The 23753-nt window shown below is 44.8% G+C and overlaps 1 protein-coding gene across 1 annotated transcript in view; it reads right to left on the bottom strand.

The window, feature by feature from the left end:
- LOC140204287 (calpain-5-like) overlaps positions 1-23753 on the bottom strand; it is a 191900-nt gene continuing 168147 nt past the window's right edge. Inside the window, exons 11-13 of the mRNA XM_072270880.1 lie at positions 17383-17504; positions 13350-13486; positions 1-7497 (exon numbers count right to left, since the gene is read on the bottom strand). Coding sequence (XP_072126981.1) covers positions 7318-7497; positions 13350-13486; positions 17383-17504 — 439 coding nt within the window. The 3' untranslated portion in view covers positions 1-7317. The remainder of the gene's footprint in view (positions 7498-13349; positions 13487-17382; positions 17505-23753) is intronic.

The raw sequence follows: 23753 nt of genomic DNA, 5'->3' as shown, positions 1-23753 counted from the left end.
TTATTGTTTTTGTTACACAACCACAATAATTTGTCATGTCTCTTCAAAGGTGCCTTCATTTGACGAAAATACTTATTTCAGTTTTTCAACAAAAGTTGTCATTTATACACAATCAATTTTGGAAAAGTTGCTGTTTATTGAAAACAAAATATTGAATAAATTGCAACAATTTTCATCTCTGAAGCCTCCATTTTTAATTCCCACTGTTTGGCTTCCTTAATCGCACAAATGAATGAAATGCTGTAAGTGAAACTTCCAAGAACATCTTTAAATGACTTCACCTTTAAATAGGAGAGTCTAATATTTCAATATGACATTGCAAACCCAATTAACTGCTGCAGAGGTTGAAAGAATTTATTCTTCGTAGACTGACTTAGCTTACAAACTCATTATCTGTATCACACCTTCAGATCCTTGCCTCAGCCGTTTTCCATCCTATTTATTGGTGTTGATATTCTGGTTGAGGACTTCAGAAAAAAATTTTCAGCAAGTATTCTGTTCACAATATGTAACAATATTGAATTTAACTCCTACTATAGATTGAGTTTTGAAACACAGGCTTAGCAACATCTGCATGCTAATTGAGCTATCTTCAATTTTTAAAGCCTTGCTATTTCACCCATTCTCCCTAACATAAAATCTATACTGTTCCATTTTCATTGGCTATTAGGAATGTTTAGGCTTGGGGGTCCTTTTCAATTATAAACTTGATGGGAATTTGCACTGTGTCTAGGCTTGAGTGTGCTCTGCGATTATGAACTTGATGGACACTTTATGCATCTAGCAAAGTGGCCACTGAATGGGGGTTCATGGTCTTCTGTTGCTGTAGTCTATCCACTTCAACATTTGACATGTTGTGCATTGGGAGATGCTCTTCTACACAGCACAGTTGTAACAAATGTTTATTTTTAGTTGCTGTCAGCTTGATCCAGTCTGGCCATTCTCCTCAGATCTTTCATTAACAAGGCATTTTCACCCACAGAACTGCCATTTACTGAATGTGTTTTTTAGTTTTTCCTCACCATTCCCTGTAAATGGTTGTGCATGAAAATCCAAGGAGATCAGCAGTTTCTGAGCAGCTCAAACCACCCTGCCTGGCACCAACAATTATTCCATGGTCAAAGTTGCTTAGAACACATTTCTTCCTCATTCTGAGCACCTCAACCTCTTGACCATGTCTGCGTGCTTTTATGCATTGGGTTACTGCCACATGATTGCCAGAGTAAATATTTGCATTAACGAGCAGGTATACCCACTAAAGTTGCCACTTAGTATAGATCAATGTTGTTACATCAATATTTAGTACATCTTTACTGTTTACCACTCTAATGCATGTCAATATTGATTATTGAATATGATCTTAATAAAAAATATTTACATTGCTAATTAATAAGTACAAACTTTTTATAAGTCATGTGGCCCGTGAGTATAGGAAATAAAGAATTGTCTATATCATAAGCTTAAATTTAGTTGTATCTTACTATATTTTAATTCTGCAGTAAATGTTATTTTTATGCGTCATTTTTAAAATTCTATCTTAAATATTTTCATTTATGAATTAATGCCTTGTAAATAATTTGAGGATAATAAAATTATTTGTTATTTATCAACACTGTGATTTTGTGTTATTAAGCGCAGAGTCCTAGCAGGTAATGATAGTTTCTTGCATCAGTTTACATATTGGCTGTGACTGGATCAATCCATAACTGATTATCACTGACCTTTCTCCAACTGATTACCATTTCCTGCAACTAAAATTCCAGACAGCTGTCAATATTTTCTTTCAAGAGATACCTGGAGTTCACAACATTCTACAATGTCAAACTGACATGAATGAGAGCTACAGGTAAGTTAGAGAATAAGACATTTAAAGAGTCTCATTGAAACTGTTTCTTTCCTCTAACCATCCTGACACCTTACCCTTTTAATTTAACCATCTTTGAACCATTGCTGGTCCGAACCTGAAATGTATTCATGTCAAAGGTGTATGAATATGCGTAGACAAACTGAAGTGGTGTTCAATGTATTGCACTGAAGAATGGATAACCTTTCCCCATACTAAATTAACATCAGAAATGCATAGCTATTTAGGCTAGATATACGAGAAGAGAAACGGCTAGGTATGCCCTCCTGCTCTGCATTTTGCAATTCCTACATTATTCCGTGTATGTTCTTTAGTCTCTATTCTGACAGCTCCCATTTACTTGTTGACCAAATACCCTTATTTACAGCTTGTTCGCATCACTCTAGTTTTAGCTTATCAGGTTAAGTGAACCAGGGTTTCCTCTTTGGAAGGAAGGAAAATAAGAGGTGACTTGATAGAAGTGTATAAGATACTAAGAGACATACTGCAGATAGGTTGGACAGCCACTGCTATTCAGGGTGGAAATGGCTAATACACACTACCAGGGATGGTGGTAGATGCAGGTACATTGGGGAGATTTAAGAGACTTAGATAGGGACATGAATGGAAAAATAATAGCAAGCTATGTCGGAGGGAAGGGCGAGATTGATCTTGGAGTAGGATACAAGGTTGGTACAACATCCTGGGCCGAGCGGCCTGTACTGTGCTATGTTCTATGTAATCCAGACAACATACTAGTGAACTTTGTCTGCACTCTGTCCAGTACAATTGCATTCTCGCTGTAGTGTAGTGACAAGGACAGTGCACAATACGTAATATGCGACCTAACCAGTAAACTTCTCGATCTTTACCCTCTCTATTTCTCTCCATCTTATTACGGCTAAGAACTTCTATTTTAACTTCATCAGTCCACAGGACTTGTTTCCAAAATGCATCAGGCTTGTTTAGATGTTCCTTTGAACCTTTTGAATAGAACTTTTTGGCCGCAATGAGCAAAGGTATGTTTGGAGAAAAAAGGGTGAAGAATTTCTTGAAAAGAACCCCTCTCCAACTGTTAAGCACGGGGGTGGATCGAACATGCTTTGGGCTTGTGTTGCAGCCAGTGGCACGGGGAACATTTCACTGGTAGAGGGAAGAATGAATTCAATTAAATACCAGCAAATTCTAGAAGCAAACATCACACCGTCTGTAAAAAAAGCCAAAGATGAAAAGAGGATGGCTTCTACAACAGGATAATGAACCTAAACACACCTCAAAATCCACAATGGACTACCTCAAGAGGCACAAGCTGAAGGTTTTGCTATGACCCTCACAGTCCCCTGACCTAAACATCATTGAAAATCTGTGGATAGACCTCAAAAGAGCAGTGCAGGCAAGACGACCCAAGAATCTCACAGAACTAGAAGCCTTTTGCAAGGAAGAATGGGTGAAAATCCCCCAAACAAGAATTGAAGGACTCTCAGCTGGCTACAAAAAGCATTTACAAACTGTGATACTTGCCAAAGGGGGTGTTCAAAGTACTGCCATGCACAGTGCCCAATCTTTCGCTTTGGGCCCTTTTCCTTTTTTGTTATTTTGAAACTGTACAAGATGGAAATAAAAAAAGTAATCTTGCTTAAAATATTAAAGAAATGTGTCATCTTTAACTTTATGCCTTTTGGAAATCAGTTCATCTTTTACTCACTTAGCTATTCACGGTGACAGAAATTTTGACCAGGGGTGCCCAAACTTTTGCATGCCACTGTATACTTGTTTTTGCATAACTGTTAGACTATCGACCAATAGCTGGGTTAAGACTGTTTGGTATTGCCAAAAATGTAAGGATCAACCAGAAATGTCTGGCAATACAGTGGCGCTGCCACACTTTCCTGGTGACCCAGGTTCGATCTTGACTTTGTGTAGTGAGTGAATGAGAATATTCTTTCTGTTACTTGTGTGGGATTCCTCCCATTACACAAAGACATGCTGGCCAGTTAGTTCGCTGTTGTAAATTGTCCCTAAAACAGTTGGGTGACAGGAGAATGAGGAGTGAGTTGAAGGAGACGTGAGATACAACAGGCTGCAGAAAAATAAATAAGGGAATGTAACCGAGGAAAAACTTTGAAAGCTAGTACAGACTCATTGGGCTGAATGGGATATGAAAACATATTAATCACACCAATATTTGGATGTAGATAATATTGGATGTACCTCTGGAGGAAGCTTGCTTTGGAAGTACTCTTGCACCATGAAGTTGTGAAAAGAGTCGGGTGCTAACTCCTGGAATGTACTACCACCATAGTTCTCTGCAGCTCGTGCTCCATTTGACAGCACAACCTGCGACCCTAGTAGCAGCTGGAGTTCCCACACAGCACAGGATGTTTTTACCATTCAATGCTCAGTCATTCTAATTTACTGACCAAAATATAACAGCTTTCTGAAGTGCACATTCTCCAAGGGAGAGCAAATCTGGGGCTAAAGGGGAAGTGAAGAGTGGCAGTGTAAACTGGATTTGTAGCCACAACAATATCAAGGCTATTCCGGGGGTTGGGAGCGTGAGGGAAGTCACACCGACAAGTAGTCAAAGACCTCTTCAGAGGTGCTGAAAATTGTAGTCAGTGGCTCTGGATGAAGAGAAAGGATTTGCTCTACAGCAAAGGAGTCCTAGAAATACCCATTTCCAGTCTTTCAGAGGAGTACGAGTACATCAAAATAGGACTGGAGATGATGTTAACAGAGGCGAGTGATCCATTTGTAGCACAAGCTACCCTCATCCTGGATACTGGGAGGAAATGGACTTCATCAGGAGCAACCAAGCAAGCAAAGGCGACACTCGAGCACAGGGACATCGTGAGCCGAGTGCAGCAGGGGAGGAGCGGTCTTGGCCTTGGGGACAGTACACCAGCCTGGAACAAGGCTGCTCCGTCTCAGAGACGCAGGCTCGTGACGCAGGAGATACGTCGGCAGGAGGAGGTGGTAAGGTGCGCAAAGGCCGTCGCTCAGGCAAGGCAAGGGCAATGGATGAGATGGGAGGGAGTGGAGAAAAGAAAGATCTCCTGGAAAGAACTATGGGAGATGGGGACATTCAGAGCGAGCTTCACCAACATGGCTGCCTATGACATCTTGCCATCTCCCATGAATCTCAGCCAGTGGTATGGAGAGGACCCCACATGCTCCCTCTGCCCGACTTCAGCAACACTAAATCACATTCTGGTGGGCTGCAAGACCAGCCTTACTCAAGGCCGACACACCTGGCGGCACAACCAGGTGCTACGGTGTCTTGCAGCAGCGCTGGAAAGTCAGCGGATGAGCGTCAACACTCTCCCTCCCCCTTCATCCTGCTGGCCATTAACAGCGTTTGTCCAGGATGGTGAGGGTCAAGCCAGACTCGATACATCGAGACCAGACACCGGGTAGCTAGGTGGGGCATGTGATTGGAAGATGGTGGCAAACTTAGGCCAAGGGCTCTGCTTCCCAACTGAAATTGCAGAAGCCAACCTCAGACCAGACCTTGTGCAATGGTCGGCTTCACTCCATCTCATTTACATCATCGAGCTTACAGTGCCCTGGGAGGATGCAGTGGAGGAGGCCTACGAGCGCAAGAAGCTGAGGTATGCTGAGTTTACAGCCAGTGTGCAACAACGTGGCTGGAAAGCAAGGGTCCGACCGGTCGAAGTAGGCCACAGAGGATTTGTAGCCACATCTACATCAAGGCTACTCCGGGAGTGCGAGGGAAGACACACTGACAAGCAGTCAAAGACCTCTCCAGAGCTGCTGAAAAGGGTAGTCAGTGGCTCTGGATGAAGAGAAAGGATTCCATCTGGGCCCCCAAGTGAGTGAAAGGCATCTGGGGGTGAGCCCGGGATGCCGGGATTCACTGCTGAACCCTCCGGAGGTGTCGTGGGCTTGAGGAAACACTGAGGAAAGACGGCACCCACTTGATAATCCAGAAGATGCCACCAGACACTTGGCCACCCCACAGAGTCTAGGCAGCATGTCTCAGGACTGCAAATAAGGGACATTAACATCTAGTCCTACATAACATACCTGACAACAATGCTGTAATGGTCTTGACCCAGCAGAGGAAGCAGCAGCAAATACGGTATCAGGAATTGTGGAACTTGGATCCAGTATGGGACTATAAATTGTAGCATCAGAATTAGACTATTTGGCTCATTGAATCTGCTCCCCCATTCAACCATGGCTAATTTATTTTCTTTCTCAATCCCTTCATCTTTGATATCGGTACTAATTACCTATCAACCTCTGCTTTAAATACTCAATGACTTGGCCTCCATGGCAGTTTGTGGTTATGAATTCAATAGATTCACCACCCTCTGGCTAAATAAATTCCTCTTCATCTTTGTTCTACATGGACATACTTCTGTCCTGAGGCTATGCCCTCTGGTCCTAGACTCTCCCACTATTGAAAACATCCTCTGCACATCCACTCTATCTAGGCCTTCCAATATTTAGTGGATTTTGATGAGATTCTCCCCCTCTCCCCAAACCATTCTTCTAAGCTCCAGTGAGTACAGGCTCAGAGTGATCAAACTCTCCTCATATGTTAACCCTTTCATCCCAGAAACATTCTCCTAAACCTCCCCTGGACCGTCTCCAATGCCAGCACATCCATTCTTAGATAGGAGGCCCAAAACTGCTCTCAATACTCCAGATTTACAGCATTATGATCAGAGATTAAGGGAGCTAGGGCTTTACTCTTTGGAGAGAAGGAGGATGAGAGGAGACATGATAGAAGTGTACAAGATAATAAGAGGAATAGATAGAGTGGATAGCCAGTGCCTCTTCCCCAAGGCACCACTGCTCAATACAAGAGGACATGGCTTTAAGGTAAGGGGTGGGAAGTTCAAGGGGGATATTAGAGGAAAGTTTTTTACCTCAGAGAGTGGTTGGTGCGTGGAATGCACTGCCTCAGTCAGTGGTGGAGGCAGATACACTAGTGAAGTTTAAGAGACTATTAGACAGGTATATGGAAGAATTTAAGGTGGGGGCTTATATGGGAGGCAGGGTTTGAGGGTCGGCACAACATTGTGGGCCGAAGGGCCTGAACTGTGCTGTACTATTCTATGTTCTATTTGGTCTGACCAATGCCTTATAAAGATATGTTGGTAAAGAAAATCTTTTCTATAAATTTAAAGAGAGAAATAAGTCGAGTCATATGTTTCAGCATTTTGCGTAGCATACTGATTATCAGAAATGGGTTAAAAATAGATTTGCAACACAGAACGTGATTGGCTATTGCTATTGGAGATAATAATTAAGAAATTTTTTTCTTAAGTCACATACTTGGAACATTTTTTGTGATGGTTAGAGGGTTGGAGAGGAAGGGAAGTAGGTGTTGACAGGTTCTTTCATAAGCCGTTGTTTAAATCTCTGCACTCTGTTCTGGGAGGAATAAAAAGGATGTGATTGAAGCACAGCTGCAATGTGGTTATCTTGGCAGCCTTTGCATTTCAGAATGCTGCCAGGTTGTTGCTGCTCTTGACAGTGATGGTGATGCTGCCTGGCGTCTCGCCTTCCTGCTGGCCCTTGTTCTGAAGCTGCAAGGTCTGTTGCGTGATGGGGTTATCTTGGGATCCTTCGAGGGTCACCTCCCCCATTAAATTATCATAAAATCTGTTGCTGTTCCAAATCTGTAAACAAAGAAAAGAGGCTTTGATCTCACCTTGGGCAGAAATGAATTGCATCCCTTCCCTTGCAGTTGTATAAATTTTTTTTAAAAATTTCTTAAAATGTTCATTCTCATTTTCAAATCCCCCCATGATCTTTCACCCTCATTATCTCTGCAATCCTCTCCAACCTTAGCCTTCAAGATGCAAGTAGTCCTTCAGTTCTAGCCATTTGCTATCTTCCTGATCTTAATCATGGAAAGCCACCCCTTTAGTTGCAAGGTTCTAAATTTGAGGATCTGCCTCCCAAAATGTCTCCACCACTTTCTTCCTTCAGAATATGCCACCTTTGACCAAGGTTCACCTTACTGTTGTATCGTGGTGACAGCACCAGTAAAGCTGCTGCCTGAAAGCGCCAGAGATCCATCCAATTCTGACCTTGGATGCTGTGTGTTTGGAGTTTCAGTGTTAGACCATAAGACACAGGAGCAGAATTAGGCCATTCAGCCCATCGAGTCTGCTCCGCCATTCCAGTGGATGCTCTCCCTCTTATCACTGGGTTTTCTCCAAGTGCTCCGGTATCTTCCCACATTCTAACAAAAGGTTTGAGTCGGTAGGCTAATTGGCTACCATAGATCGTCCCTGTTGTGTAGGTGAGAAGTAGAATCTTGGGAAGGATTTTTAAAATAAAAGAGGATCAATGTAGCATTAGTGTAAAATGAGTGGTTACTGGTTTGTGTAGCTCAATGGACTGAACAGCCCATTTCCCTGTTGTATTGTAGCGATGTGCTACACACAGAGCTAGAAATAACGACACACAGTCTGTAGGTCGCACTCGAGACTCGGTTATTCAAATTTCGTGGCACTGGCTTTTAAGCAGTTCCCTTCCAGCCCTCGCCGGGCGGAAATGACATCAGAGGTGCATTACAAAAGTCTCTCCCCATGTGCGGGCTATTTTGTGAGCCAGTTCGCTTGTCTAGAAAGTGGGTCACCAAATAAACCACCCCCCCCCCAGAACCGGCGATACACCCCCAATGTCCACAGTCTGGATCAATCTCTGTTTGGGCGGTCTGCCTCTGCGCCGCGGTGCCTGAACCTCGACCAGCTGCGCCACATCCACATGGGCCAGTTTGAGTCGGTTCACCGTGAAAACCTCCTCTCTCCCCCCAATGTCCAGCATGAACGTGGACCTGTTGTTCCTGAACACCTTAAATGGCCCCTTGTAGGGCCGCTGTAGCGGTGCCCGGTGTGCGCCCCGTCGTACAAATACAAACTTGCAGTTCTGCAGGTCTTTGGGTACGCAGGTCAGGATCTGTCCATGCTGTGAAGTCGGTATGGGGGCCAGGTTGCTGAGCCCCAGCACTGCTGCAGGTTCCTCTTGCCCCCTTGAGGCTGGTATGAACTCTCCTGGGACGACCAGGGGTGTGCCATACACCAGCTTGGCCGACGAGTTGTGCAGATCCTCTTTGGACGCTGTGCGGATTCCGAACAGGACTTAGGGAAGCTCGTCCACCCAGTTAGGCCCTTTCAGGCAGGCCACGAGAGCCAATTTTAAATGACAGTGGAAGCGTTCGACTGTGGGTGGTAGGCAGTTGTGTGGTGTAATTGTGTTCCCAACAGGCTGGCCACAGCCAACCACAGGCTGGAGGTGAACTGGGCGCCTCTGTCGGAGGTAATGTGGGCTGGTATCCCGAAGCGTGCTACCCAGGTTGCAATCAGCGCTCGGGCGCAGGAATCGGCGGTGGTGTTGGTGAGCAGGACCGCCTCTGGCCATCTCGTGAACTGGTCTACCATGGTTAGGAGGTACCACGCTCCTCGTGACCCTGGCAGGGGCCCCACGATATCCACATGAATGTGGTCGAACCTCCGGCGGGTGGGTTCGAACTGCTGCGGCGGGGCTTTGGTGTGCCGCTGCACCTTGGCTGTTTGACACTGCATGCACGTTTTGGCCCATTTGCTGACCTGTTTGCGAAGTCCGTGCCACACGAACTTGCTGAAGACCATCCGGACGGTTGTCCCCATAGATGGGTGCGCCAAGCCATGTATGGAGTTGAAAACTCGCCGCCGCCAGGCTGCCGGGACGATGGGGCGAGGTTGGCCGGTAGCCACGTCACACGGGAGGGTCCTCTCACCTGGGCCTACAAGGAAGTCTTGCAGCTGCAAACCCGAGACTGCAGTCCTGTATCTGGGCATCTCGTTGTCTGCCTGCTGCGCCTCTGCTAGTGCTGCATAGTCTACCCCCTGGGACAGGGCCTGGATAGCTGGTCTGGAGGGTGTGTCCACCACGACGTTATCCTTTCCCAAGACATGCCGGATGTCCGTCACGTACTCAGAGATGTAAGACAGATGTTGCTGCTAGCGGGCCGACCAGGGATCGGACACCTTCGTGAATGCGAAGGTCAATGGTTTGTGGTCCGTGGACATGGTGAATGGCCTGCCTTCTAAGAAGTACCTGAAATGCCGGATTGCCAGATATAGTGCCAACAGCTCCCGGTCGAAGTCACTGTATTTGAGTTCGGATGGCCGTAGGTGCCTGCTGAAGAACGCCAGGGGTTGCCAGCGCCCCTCGATGAGTTGTTCCAGCACCCCACCAACTGTTGTGTTGGATGTGTCCACTGTGAGGGTGGTTGGAACATCCGTTCTAGGGTGCACCAGCATCACGGCGTCTGCCAAGGCTTCCTTGGCTTTAACGAAAGCAGCCGCGGTCTCCTCATCCCAAGTAATGTCCTTGCCTTTATACAACATCAGGGTGAACAAAGGGTGCATGATACGGACTGCTGAGGGGAGGAAGCAGTGGTAGAAGTTCACCATACCAACAAACTCCTGCAGGTCTTTGACTGTGTTGGGCCGGACGAGGTGGCAGATCACGCCTACCTTGGCAGGCAGAGGTGGTGCCCCGTCTTTGGTAATCCTGTGGCCCAGGAAGTTGATGGTGTTGAGTCCGAACTGGCATTTGGCGGGGTTGATTGTGAGGCCGAAATCACTCAGGCGGGAGTAGAGCTGGCAGAGGTGGGACAGATGCTCCTGACGACTACTGCTGGCTATGAGGATGTTGTCCAAATAGATGAACGCAAAGTCTAGGTCGCATCCCACCGCATCCATTAGCCGCTGGAACGTCTGTGCTGCATTCTTCAGGCCGAATGGCATTCGGAGGAATTCGAACAGGCCGAACGGGGTGATGAGTGCTGGTTTGGGGATGTCTTCAGGGTGTACCGGGACTTGACGGTACCCCCGGACGAGATCTACTTTGGAAAAGATGTTTGCCCCATGCAGGTTTGCTGCAAAGTCCTGTATGTGCGGCACGGGGTACCAGTCTGGAGTTGTAGCCTCGTTCAGTCCGCGGTAGTCACCGCATGGTCTCCAGCCCCCCGGCTGCTTTGGGCACCATGTGCAGGGGGGAGGCCCCTGGGCTGTCAGACCGCCGTACGATCCCCAATTCCTCCATCATCTTGAACTCCTCCTTTGCCAGGCGGAGCTTGTCCAGGGGGAGCCTTCGTGCGCGGGCATGGAGGGGTGGTCCCTGGGTTGGAATGTGGTGCTGTACTCCATGTCTGGGCATGGCTGCCGTGAACTGCAGTGCCAGAACCGATGGAAAGTCTGCCAGGATTCTGGTGAATTTGTTGTCCGTCAGCGTGATAGAGTCCAGGTGTGGGACTGGCATCTTGGATGTCTGGAAAGTCTTGGCATGAACCAGTCTTTTCCCTTGCAAGTCGGCCAGCAGGCTGTGGGCTCGCAAGAAGTCTGCCCCCAGGAGTGGTTGGGCCACGGCGGCCAGTGTGAAGTACCACGTGAACCGGCTGGCGCCGAAATGCAGTTGCACTGTGCGGGTGCCGTAGGTCCGTATCATGCTGCCATTTACGGCCGTCAGCGTGGGTCCCATCTCCCTGTTGCGGGTGTCATACCCCATCAGGGGTAAGACGCTGATCTCCGCTCCGGTGTCCACCAAGAAGCAGCGTCCTGACTATTTGTCCCAGACGTAAAAGAGGCTGTCCTGGTGGCCAGCCGCCATAGCCATTAGCGGCTGCTGGCCTTGGCGTTTCTTGGGAACTTGCAGGGCAGGCGACAACGGCTGGCTTTTGTGCCCCACCGCTGGTGGTAGAAACACCACTGTTCTTTGGTCTCCTCACTCCTTCCTCTGGGTTGTGCGCGCTCCGTTGCCAGGCCTGGTCTGGCCTGCTGTTGGGCGTGTGGCTTGGTAATCTGTCCGACGGATGCCCTGCTCTCCCTCTTGGCTTTCCACAGCACATTGGACCAGGCCGCCACCTTCCGGGGGTCGCTGAAATCTGCGTCGGCCAGCAGCAGATGTATATCCTCGGGTAGTTGTTCTAGGAACGCCTGCTCAAACATGGGGCAGGGCTTGTGTCCTTCAGCCAGGGCCAGCATCTCATTCATTAGTGCTGATGGCAGCCTGTCTTCCAAACCGTCCAGGTGCAGCAAGCAGGCACCTCGCTCACGCTGTGAGAGGCCAAAGGTCCCTATGAGCAGCGCTTTGAATGCTGCATATTTGCCGCCTTTGGGGGGTGACTGTATGAAATCCCCAACCCGTGCGGTTGTCTCCTGGTCAAGGGAGCTCACCACGTAAAAGTAACGCATGGAATCAGAAGATATCTGCCGAATCTGGAACTGGGCTTCTACTTGGTCAAACCACACGCGTGGTCGCAGCGTCCAGAAAGTTGGCAGTTTTTGCGAAACTGCGTGAACAGATGAAGAGTCGATCATCTTTGGTCCAAATCCCGTTTGGACTGTCGGGGTCACCAGTGTAGCAATGTGCTACACACAGAGCTAGAAATAACGACACGCAGTCTGTAAGTCGCACTTGAGACTCGTTTATTCAAACTTCACGGCACTGGCTTTTAAGCAGTTCCCTTCCAGCCCTCGCCAGGCGGAAATAACATCAGAGGTGTATTACAAAAGTCTCTCCCCGCGTGAGGGCTGTTTTGTGAGCAGGTTTGCTTGTTTAACAAGTGGGTTGCCACAGTATCACTCTATGACACTCTCTCCAATGCTGTCTGTTATTGCACCTGTCGAACACTTTGATGTACTATCACTTGTTCGTTATGTTGCCATGTCCTATGATGTGGGTGCTCATGGTCTTTCCATGACCTTTATTGTTCTCAGCAATTATTTCTACAGAAGTGGTTTGCCATTGTTATCTTCTGGGCAGTGTCTTAACAAGATGGGTGACCCCAGCCATTATCAACACCTGTCAGAGACTGTCTGCCTGGTCTCAGTGGTTGCATAACCAAGACTTCTGATATACCCCACCTGCTCCCATAGTTTCATGGGAGCCTGATTGGGTGGGGGCGGGAGGGGCGGCTGAGGGAGCTAAGCAGCTGCTACACTTTGCCCAAGGGTGACCTGCAAGCTAGCGCAGGAAAAGAACGCCTTACACCTCCTTTGGTAGAGACATATCTCCATCCTGCCACCCAAGATGTGGCAAATAAATGAATATTAATATTGTTACATGTTCCAAATAAGGTTATCCTCCTGAAGCATTAGCTCTGTTCCTTTCTCCAGAGTTGCTAAATAAATTGCAGTGCTTCCCCCAGAATTTTCTGTACAGATTAATGATTGTGTAATAAAAAAGATCTGATTTCTTTCCATGCCACATTAATTAATTTCACTCCAGGAAGAAAGAGCAGGCAAAATGAAGTGTTTGTTACAATTGATTTCAGTGATATAGATTAGTCAAGGTTCATACTTTTGGTTAAATGAACAATATTGTAACAGCAGCAAATGATGTGATTATGTTATTTCTTCATATTCAATATAGTTTTTTTGGGTCTAGCACAGTATGCCAACTCAGACAATACCAGAAATCCTTTTCCCATTTTGCAGTCCAGCCATTGATTCCCAGTAGTGAAAATATGCCTTACCTGAATGATGATTGGAAGGGTAGGGCTCTTCCTGTAAAATATTACGCTGGAGTCAAATTTTGGATTCAGTGTGTTTTCAAAGACAGCAGTACGTACGCTGCGAAATTCACATTTAATTACTGCGTATGGGTTTGCTCCTGGAATACACAAAGAAAGGAATTCAATTTAGTTTTACATTCTTTTCATAAATTATGTTTGCTACTTAATATTGAATAATGTTACAAAGATGAAGACGTAAAGAAAAAAAATCTTTGCCCTGGACTCATAAATCTAATTGATTTTGAATGCTGCTTTGTAAATCTTGTTTCAAGGTTACTTGCTATTTGATCATGAAAGAGTCCTAATATCAGTGATAATAAGTTGTAGTAGAATTAATTTTGCTATTTGCATTAATTTCACTATAAAACTGACTGCAATGTGGAGACTATAAACACAAGAGATCCTGCAGATGCTGGAAATATTGAGTGACACACAAAATGGAGGAACTCAGCAAGTCAGGCAGCATCCATGGAGGGGAATAAACAGTTGATGTTTTAGGCTGAGACTCTTCATCAGGACTGGAAGGGAAGGGGACAGGTGTCAGGATAAGAAGGTGGAGGAGTACAAGCTGAAAAGTGATTGGTGGGTTGGTGAGGGAGTGGAGATGATGCAAGAAGCTGAGAGGGGCTAGGTGGAAAGAGGTAGAGGGCTGCAAAAAGGAATCTGAAAGGAGAAGACAGTGGACCATGAAATAAAGGGGAAAAAAGGGGCACCAGAGGAAGGTGATGGGCAGTTGAGATGAAGAGAAGGGGTGAGAGGGTAGTCAGAATGGGGAATTGAAAAGAGAAGAAGGGAATGGGGCTACATCTCAGTAGGAGTTTGAGGAGATTTGGCATGATACCAAAGATACTCAAATTTCTACAGCTGTACCATGGAGAGCATTCTAGCTGGTTCTCTGGAATGGAGGGGCCGCTACACAGGATTGGAAAGAGCTGCAGAAAGCGATAAACTCAGCCAGCTCTATCATGGACACTGGCCTCTTCAACACTGAGGACTTCTTCAAAAGGCAATGCCTCAAAAAGGCAGCATCCATCAATAAGGACACCCATCACCCTGGTCTGAGTTCAGGCATCACTTGTTCTGCAACACAGAAAGAGGTAATTTGGCACACCTAATCTTATACTGGTTTCAAATGAAATACACCATCAGTCCATTTTTTTGTTTCCTGGGTTCCATGAGAGGAAACTGGACCCAGCAGAAACCCTCACAACATGGACCCCAATACCTACAGCACCTAGGGTCAGGATCGGACCCCCACAACACGGGCCCCAATACCTGTAGCACCTAGGGTCAGGATCGGACCCTCGCAACATGGACCCCAATACCTGTAGCACCTAGGGTCAGGATCGGACCCTCGCAACATGGACCCCAAAACCTGTAGCACCTAGGGTCAGGATCGGAGCAGGGTTCTTGATTTGACACTGTGAAGCAATAGACCAAACTGCTGTACCATTGTGCTATAATTTCAGAGTATATTCAGAGAAATGCATTTAACTTAACAAAAAGGGACATGTAGCATAATTTTCCCATGTCTATAAACCTCTCAAATTTGATAGGGTGATTAGTCATGGGATTGAGTTGAGAAGCTGGGAGGTAATGTTGTAGCTCTAAAAAAAACCTGATTAAACCACACAGATCATTGTGCTCAGTTCTGGTCACTTCACTGATGTAGAGTCATTAGAGAGGATGCAGAGAGATTTCGAGAGCATGTCTTTTGAAGATATAAGGATGGGTTGGACGAATGAACTGGTGCTTTTCTCTTTGTCATGAAGGAAGATGAGAGGTGACTTGACAGAGGTGTACAAGATGATAAGAGGCATAGATCAAGTGGATAACCAGGGACCTTTTCCCAGGGTGAAAATGGATAATACCAGGGGGCATAATTTTAAGGTGATTGGAGGAAAGTATGGGCGGGGTGATGCCAATAGTAGTTCTTTAGATAGAGAGCAGTGAGTGCATGGATCACCCTGCCTGGGTTGGTGGTAGAAGCAGATACCTTAGGGGCAATTAAGAAACTTTTAGATACACTTATAGGAAAATGGAGGGCTACGTGGGTGGGAAGGGTTAGACTAATCTTCAAGTAGATTAAAAGGCGGGCACAGCATTGTGGGCCAAAAGGATTATACTGTGGTGTAATGTTCTACGTCATGCAGGATGCCGTGAAAATGAGTTGATGGTACATTTTTCAGATGTTTGATTTGTCCATTTCTAATTTGTATAATAGTTAGAACAATTATTAAGATGAGATTGATTTAAAAATCAGCATGCTCATCAAATATCCTTTCAGACCTGAGAAGTTTGTGAATGGAAAAGTGCAGGATTACATCACTCTAGTTCCTATAGCTGAACTTATTTCTTACTGGCCCTGATGATATCAGATAGCTAGATGCCAATGGTTATCAATGAGAACAAATGCTGGGATAAAATCCAAGAGAATGTTTTCCATTGTTAACATGAAGTCACTAGTGATATTTTCTACTAATTACGTCAGTATTAGAAATGTCTCTGTTTCAGACACTTGGGTGTTTGCAGTTTACCAAAGGTAAATACATACCGTCAGAACAGAATGACAATCCAATCTACAAAGAGCACACCCAGCTGTATGCATTAAAATTCTTTCAGAGAGCCAATAATTTTATGTATGTCAACCAGTAAGAGATTTTGTTCTATCAGCCTACCCCCACCAACTGGGTAAAGATTGTTTAGTAGGGACAGAGATGTAAGAATAACCAGAGACTATTCAAAATTTTTTTATAAAGGTATTGGTTTTCTATAATATCAAGTGGCAGAATGGTGCATGGAGTTGCTGCTACTGTTGTGCAGATCTAGCAAACCAAGTTTGGTCCAGACCTCCAACTGCTGTCTCAATTTCCTTAGTGGGAGACCACTGTCGGTATGGATTGGTAATATCTCCTCCTTGATGACAATCAACACGGGGGCATCTCAAGGATGTGTGTTTGGTGCACTGCTCTGCTTTCCCAGCACTCATGATTGTGTGGCTATGCACAGCTCATACACCTTTTATAAATTCAGAAGGCACCACTGCTGATGGTAAAATTTCAGATGGGGATGAGGTGGTGTACATGAGTGAGATAGATCAGCTGGCTGAGTGGTGTTGTACAACAACCTCACACTCAATGTCAGCAAAACCAAGGAACTAAATGTGGACTTCAAGGGGAAGGAGGAATAAAACACACCAGTCCTCACTGAGGTGTCAGCGATGGAAATGGTGAGCAGCTTTGAATTCCTCAGTGTCAAGACCTCAGAGAGGATCTATCCTGGGCCCAGCACATTGATGTAATCACAAAGAAGGCATGCCAGCGACTGTACTTTGTTGGAGATTGGACTCACTTTACACCGCACGCTGTCGGAGCAGTGCTGCCAGGATAATCAAGGACACGACCCACCCAGCCAACACACTTTTCGTACCTCTTCCCTCCGGGAGAAGGCTCAGGAGCCTGAAGATTCATACAGCCAGATTTGGGAACAGCTTCTTTCCAACTGTGATAAGACTGCTGAACAGATCCTGACCCGGATCTGGGCCGTACCCTCCAAATATCTGGACCTGCCTCTTGGTTTTTTTGCACTACCTTACTTCCCATTTTTCTATTTTCTATTTATGATTTAAATTTTTAATATTTACTAATTTTAACTATTTTTAATATTTAATATTTGTAATCCAGGGAGTGTGAAGCACAGAATCAAATAACGCTGTGATGATTGTACGTTCTAGTACCAATTGTTTGGTAACAATAAAGTATAAAGCATATTGAGAAGATTTGGTATGTCATCAAAGACTCTTGCAAACTTTGTCACATATAGGGTGGGGAGCATTCTGACTGGATGCATCACAACCTGGGTGTGTGAAATAGAATAGGTTATATGGAAATAAATGAAGGAATGTGACAGATGGGAATCCTCTGAGCTTGAGTGAACTCATTAGTCTGAATGGCCTCATAAGAAAGAAGAAGCATTAGCTCAACACTGGCCATACCTCCAGAGGATTCTTGCACTGGGAGATCTCTTGCACTGTGAAGGAGTAGCTTTGTGACAATCCGTGGATAACGCACAATGATGTTCCAGCATGTCACCTCTGGTTTATCTAAGGTCATTTCCCTAGGATAAAGATCAGAACAAAATGGGGAGTGTTACCAGGCACAATCAATTAAACATCATAGTGGATTGATGATCACTGCCCTGTCTTGTTATCATTTTGTGTTATCCTTGGTGTCATATTTAAGAGCTCTGTAACTGATCCTGAAGCAATCATGTTAATTCAATTATTTTCTGCTCCTTGTATCAGTTCTGATTACATTGTGTCCCCTGCATTTATTTAAATGGCTCCAATCCTAGTGACTGACTGAGAAGAAGGACATCAGCCCAAGACTGGAGTTCCAAAACTATTTTATCACTGCTACTGATCTGTCCCTATTGTCAAAACCTGACACCTGTCATATTAGGGTAAACTTACGACATGAACACGTAGAGAAATTGAACAAATAGATAGACCATTTTATATAGCAAATGGTTATCACATTGCTAATATTTCTTAATTAAATTATCTTCCAGTTTATCTAACGCTTGGGTATCAGAAATATTGAAAGAAATACTATATACATAAACAGCAAAGATCAATGTTAAGTAAGACTAGTACTGGATCGGGATGAAAAGTAATTTTAAAAAAAGATAAACTAAATAGTTCATTTCAACTCCTACCATATGACTTCTGTTGTTGTAACAGATTAGCTGACACTGTGTTTGGCACTTTTTATTAGAACCTGGTCTTGGAGATAAAATAATAAATAGATTTCTTCAAACATGAATAAATAAAAAGCTTAGAAAATCAAAGTGTTGATTTTTAGGTTCATACTCGAGTTAGACTAAACTGGGTTGTATCAGAAGCCATAAATCCAACCAGCCTATTTTAGCAACACAAGGATCACACAAATGCAAATGACCACACTTAGGATTATTCATCTTTCCCTGTTTCTTGAAATACCATGCTCTGTATTCATGAGTTCTTTCAATAAATAACTTTCTCCAAAATTCCATGTGGAATTCACCTTTAGAAAATTGAATTAAATTAAACTCCCAGCTTTTATCTCAATTTATGTCCTTCATGAGATAAAACAAATCCTTTCACAACTTATCCATGGAATTGCATCATCGAGGTCTTCAGCGCACAATACACAAACACAAGAGATTCTGTAGATCACAAACAAGAGAAAATCTGCAGGTGCTGATTTTCAAGGTAACACACACAAAATGCAAGAGGAACTTAACAAGCCAGGCAGTATCTATGGAAAAGAGTGAACGGTTGACATTTCAGGCCAAAACCCTTCATCGGGACGCAGATAGGATTCAGATTCGTCTTTGAGATTTTCAGATAAGGACAGGAGGGAAAAATTGGGAAGTGACGGAATAAAAGGGCAGGGTCTAACTATAAAACAAATCTTCTGCTGTATTTTAGCATAACATTAAATTGAAGCCGGGTATCCAGGGTGGGTGGCAGCTCTGGTGAAGAGGCTTGTCATGTCCATTCTGGGTCAGCTCACTCAGCGTTGATCCCCACTGGACACTCAGCTCTCCAAATAGCTGTGTACATGTGGCAGCAGCCACACCCCAGTACACCACTTCAGCAGGCAAGTTAAACCAGTTGAGGTTAGCCGGTGGGTCTCGTACCCTGCTGAGATATAGACATGTTTGCCATTTTCAGCAGACTGGGCAGAAGAGATCAACAGTGAGATCCAATGGCTAGGAAAGGTAGTTTTCTAATGCTTCTTGGAGAGCAAGGGGAATTACAAGGCACAGAAGTGGTCATGGTCATCCTCTGTAACCAAGGATGACCACTCGTCACACTGGACCCGAACTTCTGAGGTTGAAAGAGTGGAACTGCTTTTTCTCTTTAAATACTCTACCACACTGGTGTAAGGGGTTTCTTCTTTCACGTTATTTGCTAAGGCTAATAAAATGACTTCTTTGTTATGTTAACTGCTGAGTTAATGGTAGTAGCTTGTTTGGGTTATAATTACTGATAACGGGAATTGTATTCATTTGCTAACCAATTGGGATAGATGTTATTCTTTCTTGTGTGTCTGTAAGCTATTGTTTTCATGGGCTTTGGGGAGAAGGTGTGATGGGGACAGAGAGAGGAGACGCGATGCTGCAAGATGGGAGAGGATCGGACCCGAGAGGGAGTCCAAGGCCCAGGGCTTTTCGGGAGGAGAACCAAAGAGGAAGGACATGCTGGACGCGCTCTGATCGACCACCGTGTTTGGTCCCAGGCAGCGGGTCGAGGAGGTCAAAGGGGGTCGAATGGTGGAAAGAAGACTCCGTTAATTGAGCTCCAACGGTTGTGCATGAAGTGGTTGAACTCTGATAAGTCTGGCGCCTTTTACTTCCCTTTTATATTGTATCTCTATTAATTACATACTTCCAGTAAGATCTATAAAGTGTAATCTGTAAATCGTACATTGTGTACTGTCTGTTATTTGGCGTGGTGGGGTACATCACACGGCATCTACACAAACTTGATTACCCAGTTTGGCAGGGCCGAAGGCTGCTCCCCCTAGACGAAAGCGAGCTGAGCCAGCCTGGGGCTGACCAGGAGGCTACATTAGTTTCTCTGTCATAGAAACATAGAAAATAGGTGCAGGAGTAGGCCATTCGGCCCTTCGAGCCTGCACCGCCATTTATTATGATCATGGCTGATCATCCAACTCAGAACCCCGCCCCAGCCTTCCCTCCATACCCCCTGACCCCCGTAGCCACAAGGGCCATATCTAACTCCCTCTTAAATGTAGCCAATGAACTGGCCTCAACTGTTTCCTGTGGCAGAGAATTCCACAGATTCACCACTCTCTGTGTGAAGAAGTTTTTCCTAATCTCAGTCCTAAAAGGCTTCCCCTTTATCCTCAAACTGTGGCCCCTCGTTCTGGACTTCCCCAGCATCGGGAACAATCTTCCTGCATCTAGCCTGTCCAATCCCTTTAGGATTTTATACGTTTCAATCAGATCCCCCCTCAATCTTCTAAATTCCAACGAGTACAAGCCCAGTTCATCCAGTTTTTCTTCATATGAAAGTCCTGCCATCCCAAGAATCAATTTGGTGAACCTCCTTTGTACTCCCTCTATGGCAAGGATGTCTTTCCTCAGATTAGGGGACCAAAACTGCACACAATACTCCAGGTGTGGTCTCACCAAGGCCTCGTACAACTGCAGTAGTACCTCCCTGCTCCTGTACTTGAATCCTCTCGCTATAAATGCCAGCATACCATTCGCCTTTTTCACCGTCTGCTGTACCTGCATGCCCACTTTCAATGACTGGTGTATAATGATACCCAGGTCTCGTTGCACCTCCCCTTTTCCTAATCGGCCACCATTCAGATAATAATCTGTTTTCCTATTTTTGCCACCAAAGTGGATAACTTCACATTTATCCACATTAAATTGCATCTGCCATGAATTTGCCCACTCACCCAACCTATCCAAGTCACCCTGCATCCTCTTAGCATCCTCCTCACAGCTAACACTGCCACCCAGCTTCGTGTCATCTGCAAACTTGGAGATGCTGCATTTAATTCCCTCATCCAAGTCATTAATATATATTGTAAACAACTGGGGTCCTAGCACTGAGCTTTGCAGTACCCCACTAGTCACCGCCTGCCATTCTGTCATCACTGGATATGACAAACAACTAATTAATCAAAATGAAGCCTTTCCAAAATCATAGACCCATGCAATACAAGTGGCGAGAATAACAACCTTAGGATATTAATAGGTCTGTGGTCAGATACTATCCTTGGAATGAAAATGGCACATTATTTCAACTTGGCTTAATGATCCTACTAAATAACATCTTTATTATTTTGTTTTGTTGTAGAACATAGATCAGTATAGTACTGTACAGGCCTTTCAGACCACAATGTTATGCAGATTTTTTTTAACTACTCCAAGATCAATCTAAACCCTTCCTCCTACAAAGCCCTCCATATTTCTTTCATTCATGTGCCTTTCTGAGAATCTCTTAAATGTTCCAGTTGTACTTGCCTCTACCACTATCCCTGGCGGTGTGTTCCATGCACCTACCACTCATTATATTAAAAAAAACTTACCCCTGTTATCTCTGTATACTTAAAAAGTAGGTCCTCTTGTATTACTAACCATTGCCATCCTGGGAAAAAGGCATTGGCTGTCCACTCCATTTGGGTCTCTTATCATTTATAAACCTCTAACAAGTCTCCTTTCATCCTCCTCATCGCCAAAGAAAAAAAAACTTGCTCAATCTTTCTTCATAAGACACGCTCTCTAATCCATGCAACATTCTGGTAGAATTCGACTGCACCCTCTCTAAAGTTTCCATGTATTTCCTATTTCAAGGGCGAAGAGACAATTTTGAATGAGGTTGGAGGCGACATCGGATGAACGGCAACTCTGGCAGGGTCTGCAAGACATTACTTCCTACAAAGGGAAGCACGAATGGCAGGGATGGTTCACTACTAGATGAACTCAATGCCTTCTATGGCTGGTTTGAAAAGGAGAATACAACTACAGCTGTGAAGATCCCTATTTTTGCATTTTTTTTAATCTATTCAAGACATGTATACTGTAATTTATCATTTTTATTTTATTTATTTTTCTCTTCTATATTGTATATAGCATCGAACTGCTGCTGCTAAGTTAACAAATTTCACGTCACATGCCGATGATAATAAACCTGATTCTAATAATGAACCCATGAATACATGAACACTACCTACCTATTTTTCTCTCTCTCTCTTCAACCTACTTATTTATTTTTTTTATTATTGCAGTTTATAGTTTATAGCAGATCAAACTCAGTGCCCTGACTAGTGAAGGCCAGCACACCCCATGCCTTCTTAACAATCCTATCACCTGCTCAGCAACTGAGTTGCAGCTCAGGGAAATTCATTTACAACCATTGCAAATCCATCGCAATTTTATGATGAGCTCTATCTAACTTGAGTAACCTACTGAGTGCTTATTTCTGGTTATGGGGCATGGATTCTCTCATACTACATTAATACCATTAGCAAGTCGTTCCTATTGATAGACATCATTGCAATGTAGTCATCTGGCATCTTGTGGGGAGTGCTTGACAGATGAATTACTTCCAAATCTAAATAGAGAAATGTGATATTAAAACCTGATCTAAATTGATAAGCTGAAACTCTGATCAGTGGAAACCTGGAAACTGGATTTTGATCCACCCAAAACTGTAATTTTGCCAACCACAGTGGTTTTATAGGAATGCTCTTGTTTATACTGTGGGGCTTTCCCACCTGAATCCATAAGCACTCAGCTCTGCCCAGATGGGCATGAAGAAAATTACAGATCTTCAGGCCTGAGCAGGGTCAGCTGGCTTGCACTTCAAAAATAAATTCACTTAAGCTCATTACTCTGTAGATAAATGCATGAATTTATGTATGCACGTGGCCAAGTGGTTAAGGTGTTCATCTAGTGATCTGAAGGTCGCTAGTTCGAGCCTCAGCTGAGGCAGCGTTTTGTATCCTTGAGCAAGGCCCTTAACCACACATTGCTCTGCAACGACACCGGTGCCAAGCTGTATGGGTCTTAATGCCTTTCCCTTCGACAACATCGGTGGCGTGGAGAGGGGAGACTTGCAGCATGGGCAACTGCTGGTCTTTCATACAACCTTGCCCAGGCCTGCGCCCTGGAAACCATCCAGGGCGCAAATCCATGGTCTCATGAGACTAAAGGATGCCTATTAAAAAAAAATGTAACTTCAAACTTTATGTCAGAACTGTTATCAAGCAAAACTATCTGCTGGTTCACATCAGGTTTAGATTTTAATTTTATGTTTAATTTAGTCTCTATTTACCTTTCAAAGCATGACTGATGATTAGTTCTGCATTTCTAGTGCGGTGCAGTGTGATGTTAACTTTAGGGTGCAAGCTATCATTGAAATGAATGACAAATTTTAGTCATAGAGTAGGCCATTCAGCCCAACTCACCCTAATGCTATTTCTAGTAATCCTAGTTACCCGCTCCACAAAGTATAGTTTCTGTTTCATCCTGCTGCGAATGCACCCTCCTCGTATTTTGCTGTCCACTACCAATTACCTTACCTTCCTGCTTTATCCAGCCACTACTTACTTGGTAGTTGCCCCTTCATTCTGCCCATCTCTGCTCCTGGTTCATCCTACACAGGCTGATTGAACATTACCCTTTCTTCCGCTCGAGTTGCATCCTGCTGATCCGCACCAGGTTCGCTGCATTTATTCCGGATCATCCGCTGCCTCTGTGCTTCTGCCCTTCTGCCTCCGCCTGCTCCCTCTGTGCACCGTGAGGTTCCCTCTCACTTCACTCTGCTTTCTCATCCTG

Source organism: Mobula birostris, chromosome 10 (genome assembly GCF_030028105.1).
Source record: "Mobula birostris isolate sMobBir1 chromosome 10, sMobBir1.hap1, whole genome shotgun sequence".
Classification (NCBI taxonomy): domain Eukaryota; kingdom Metazoa; phylum Chordata; class Chondrichthyes; order Myliobatiformes; family Myliobatidae; genus Mobula; species Mobula birostris.
Note: the sequence above shows the minus strand (reverse complement) of the source record. Positions and strands in the feature narration are given on the sequence as shown.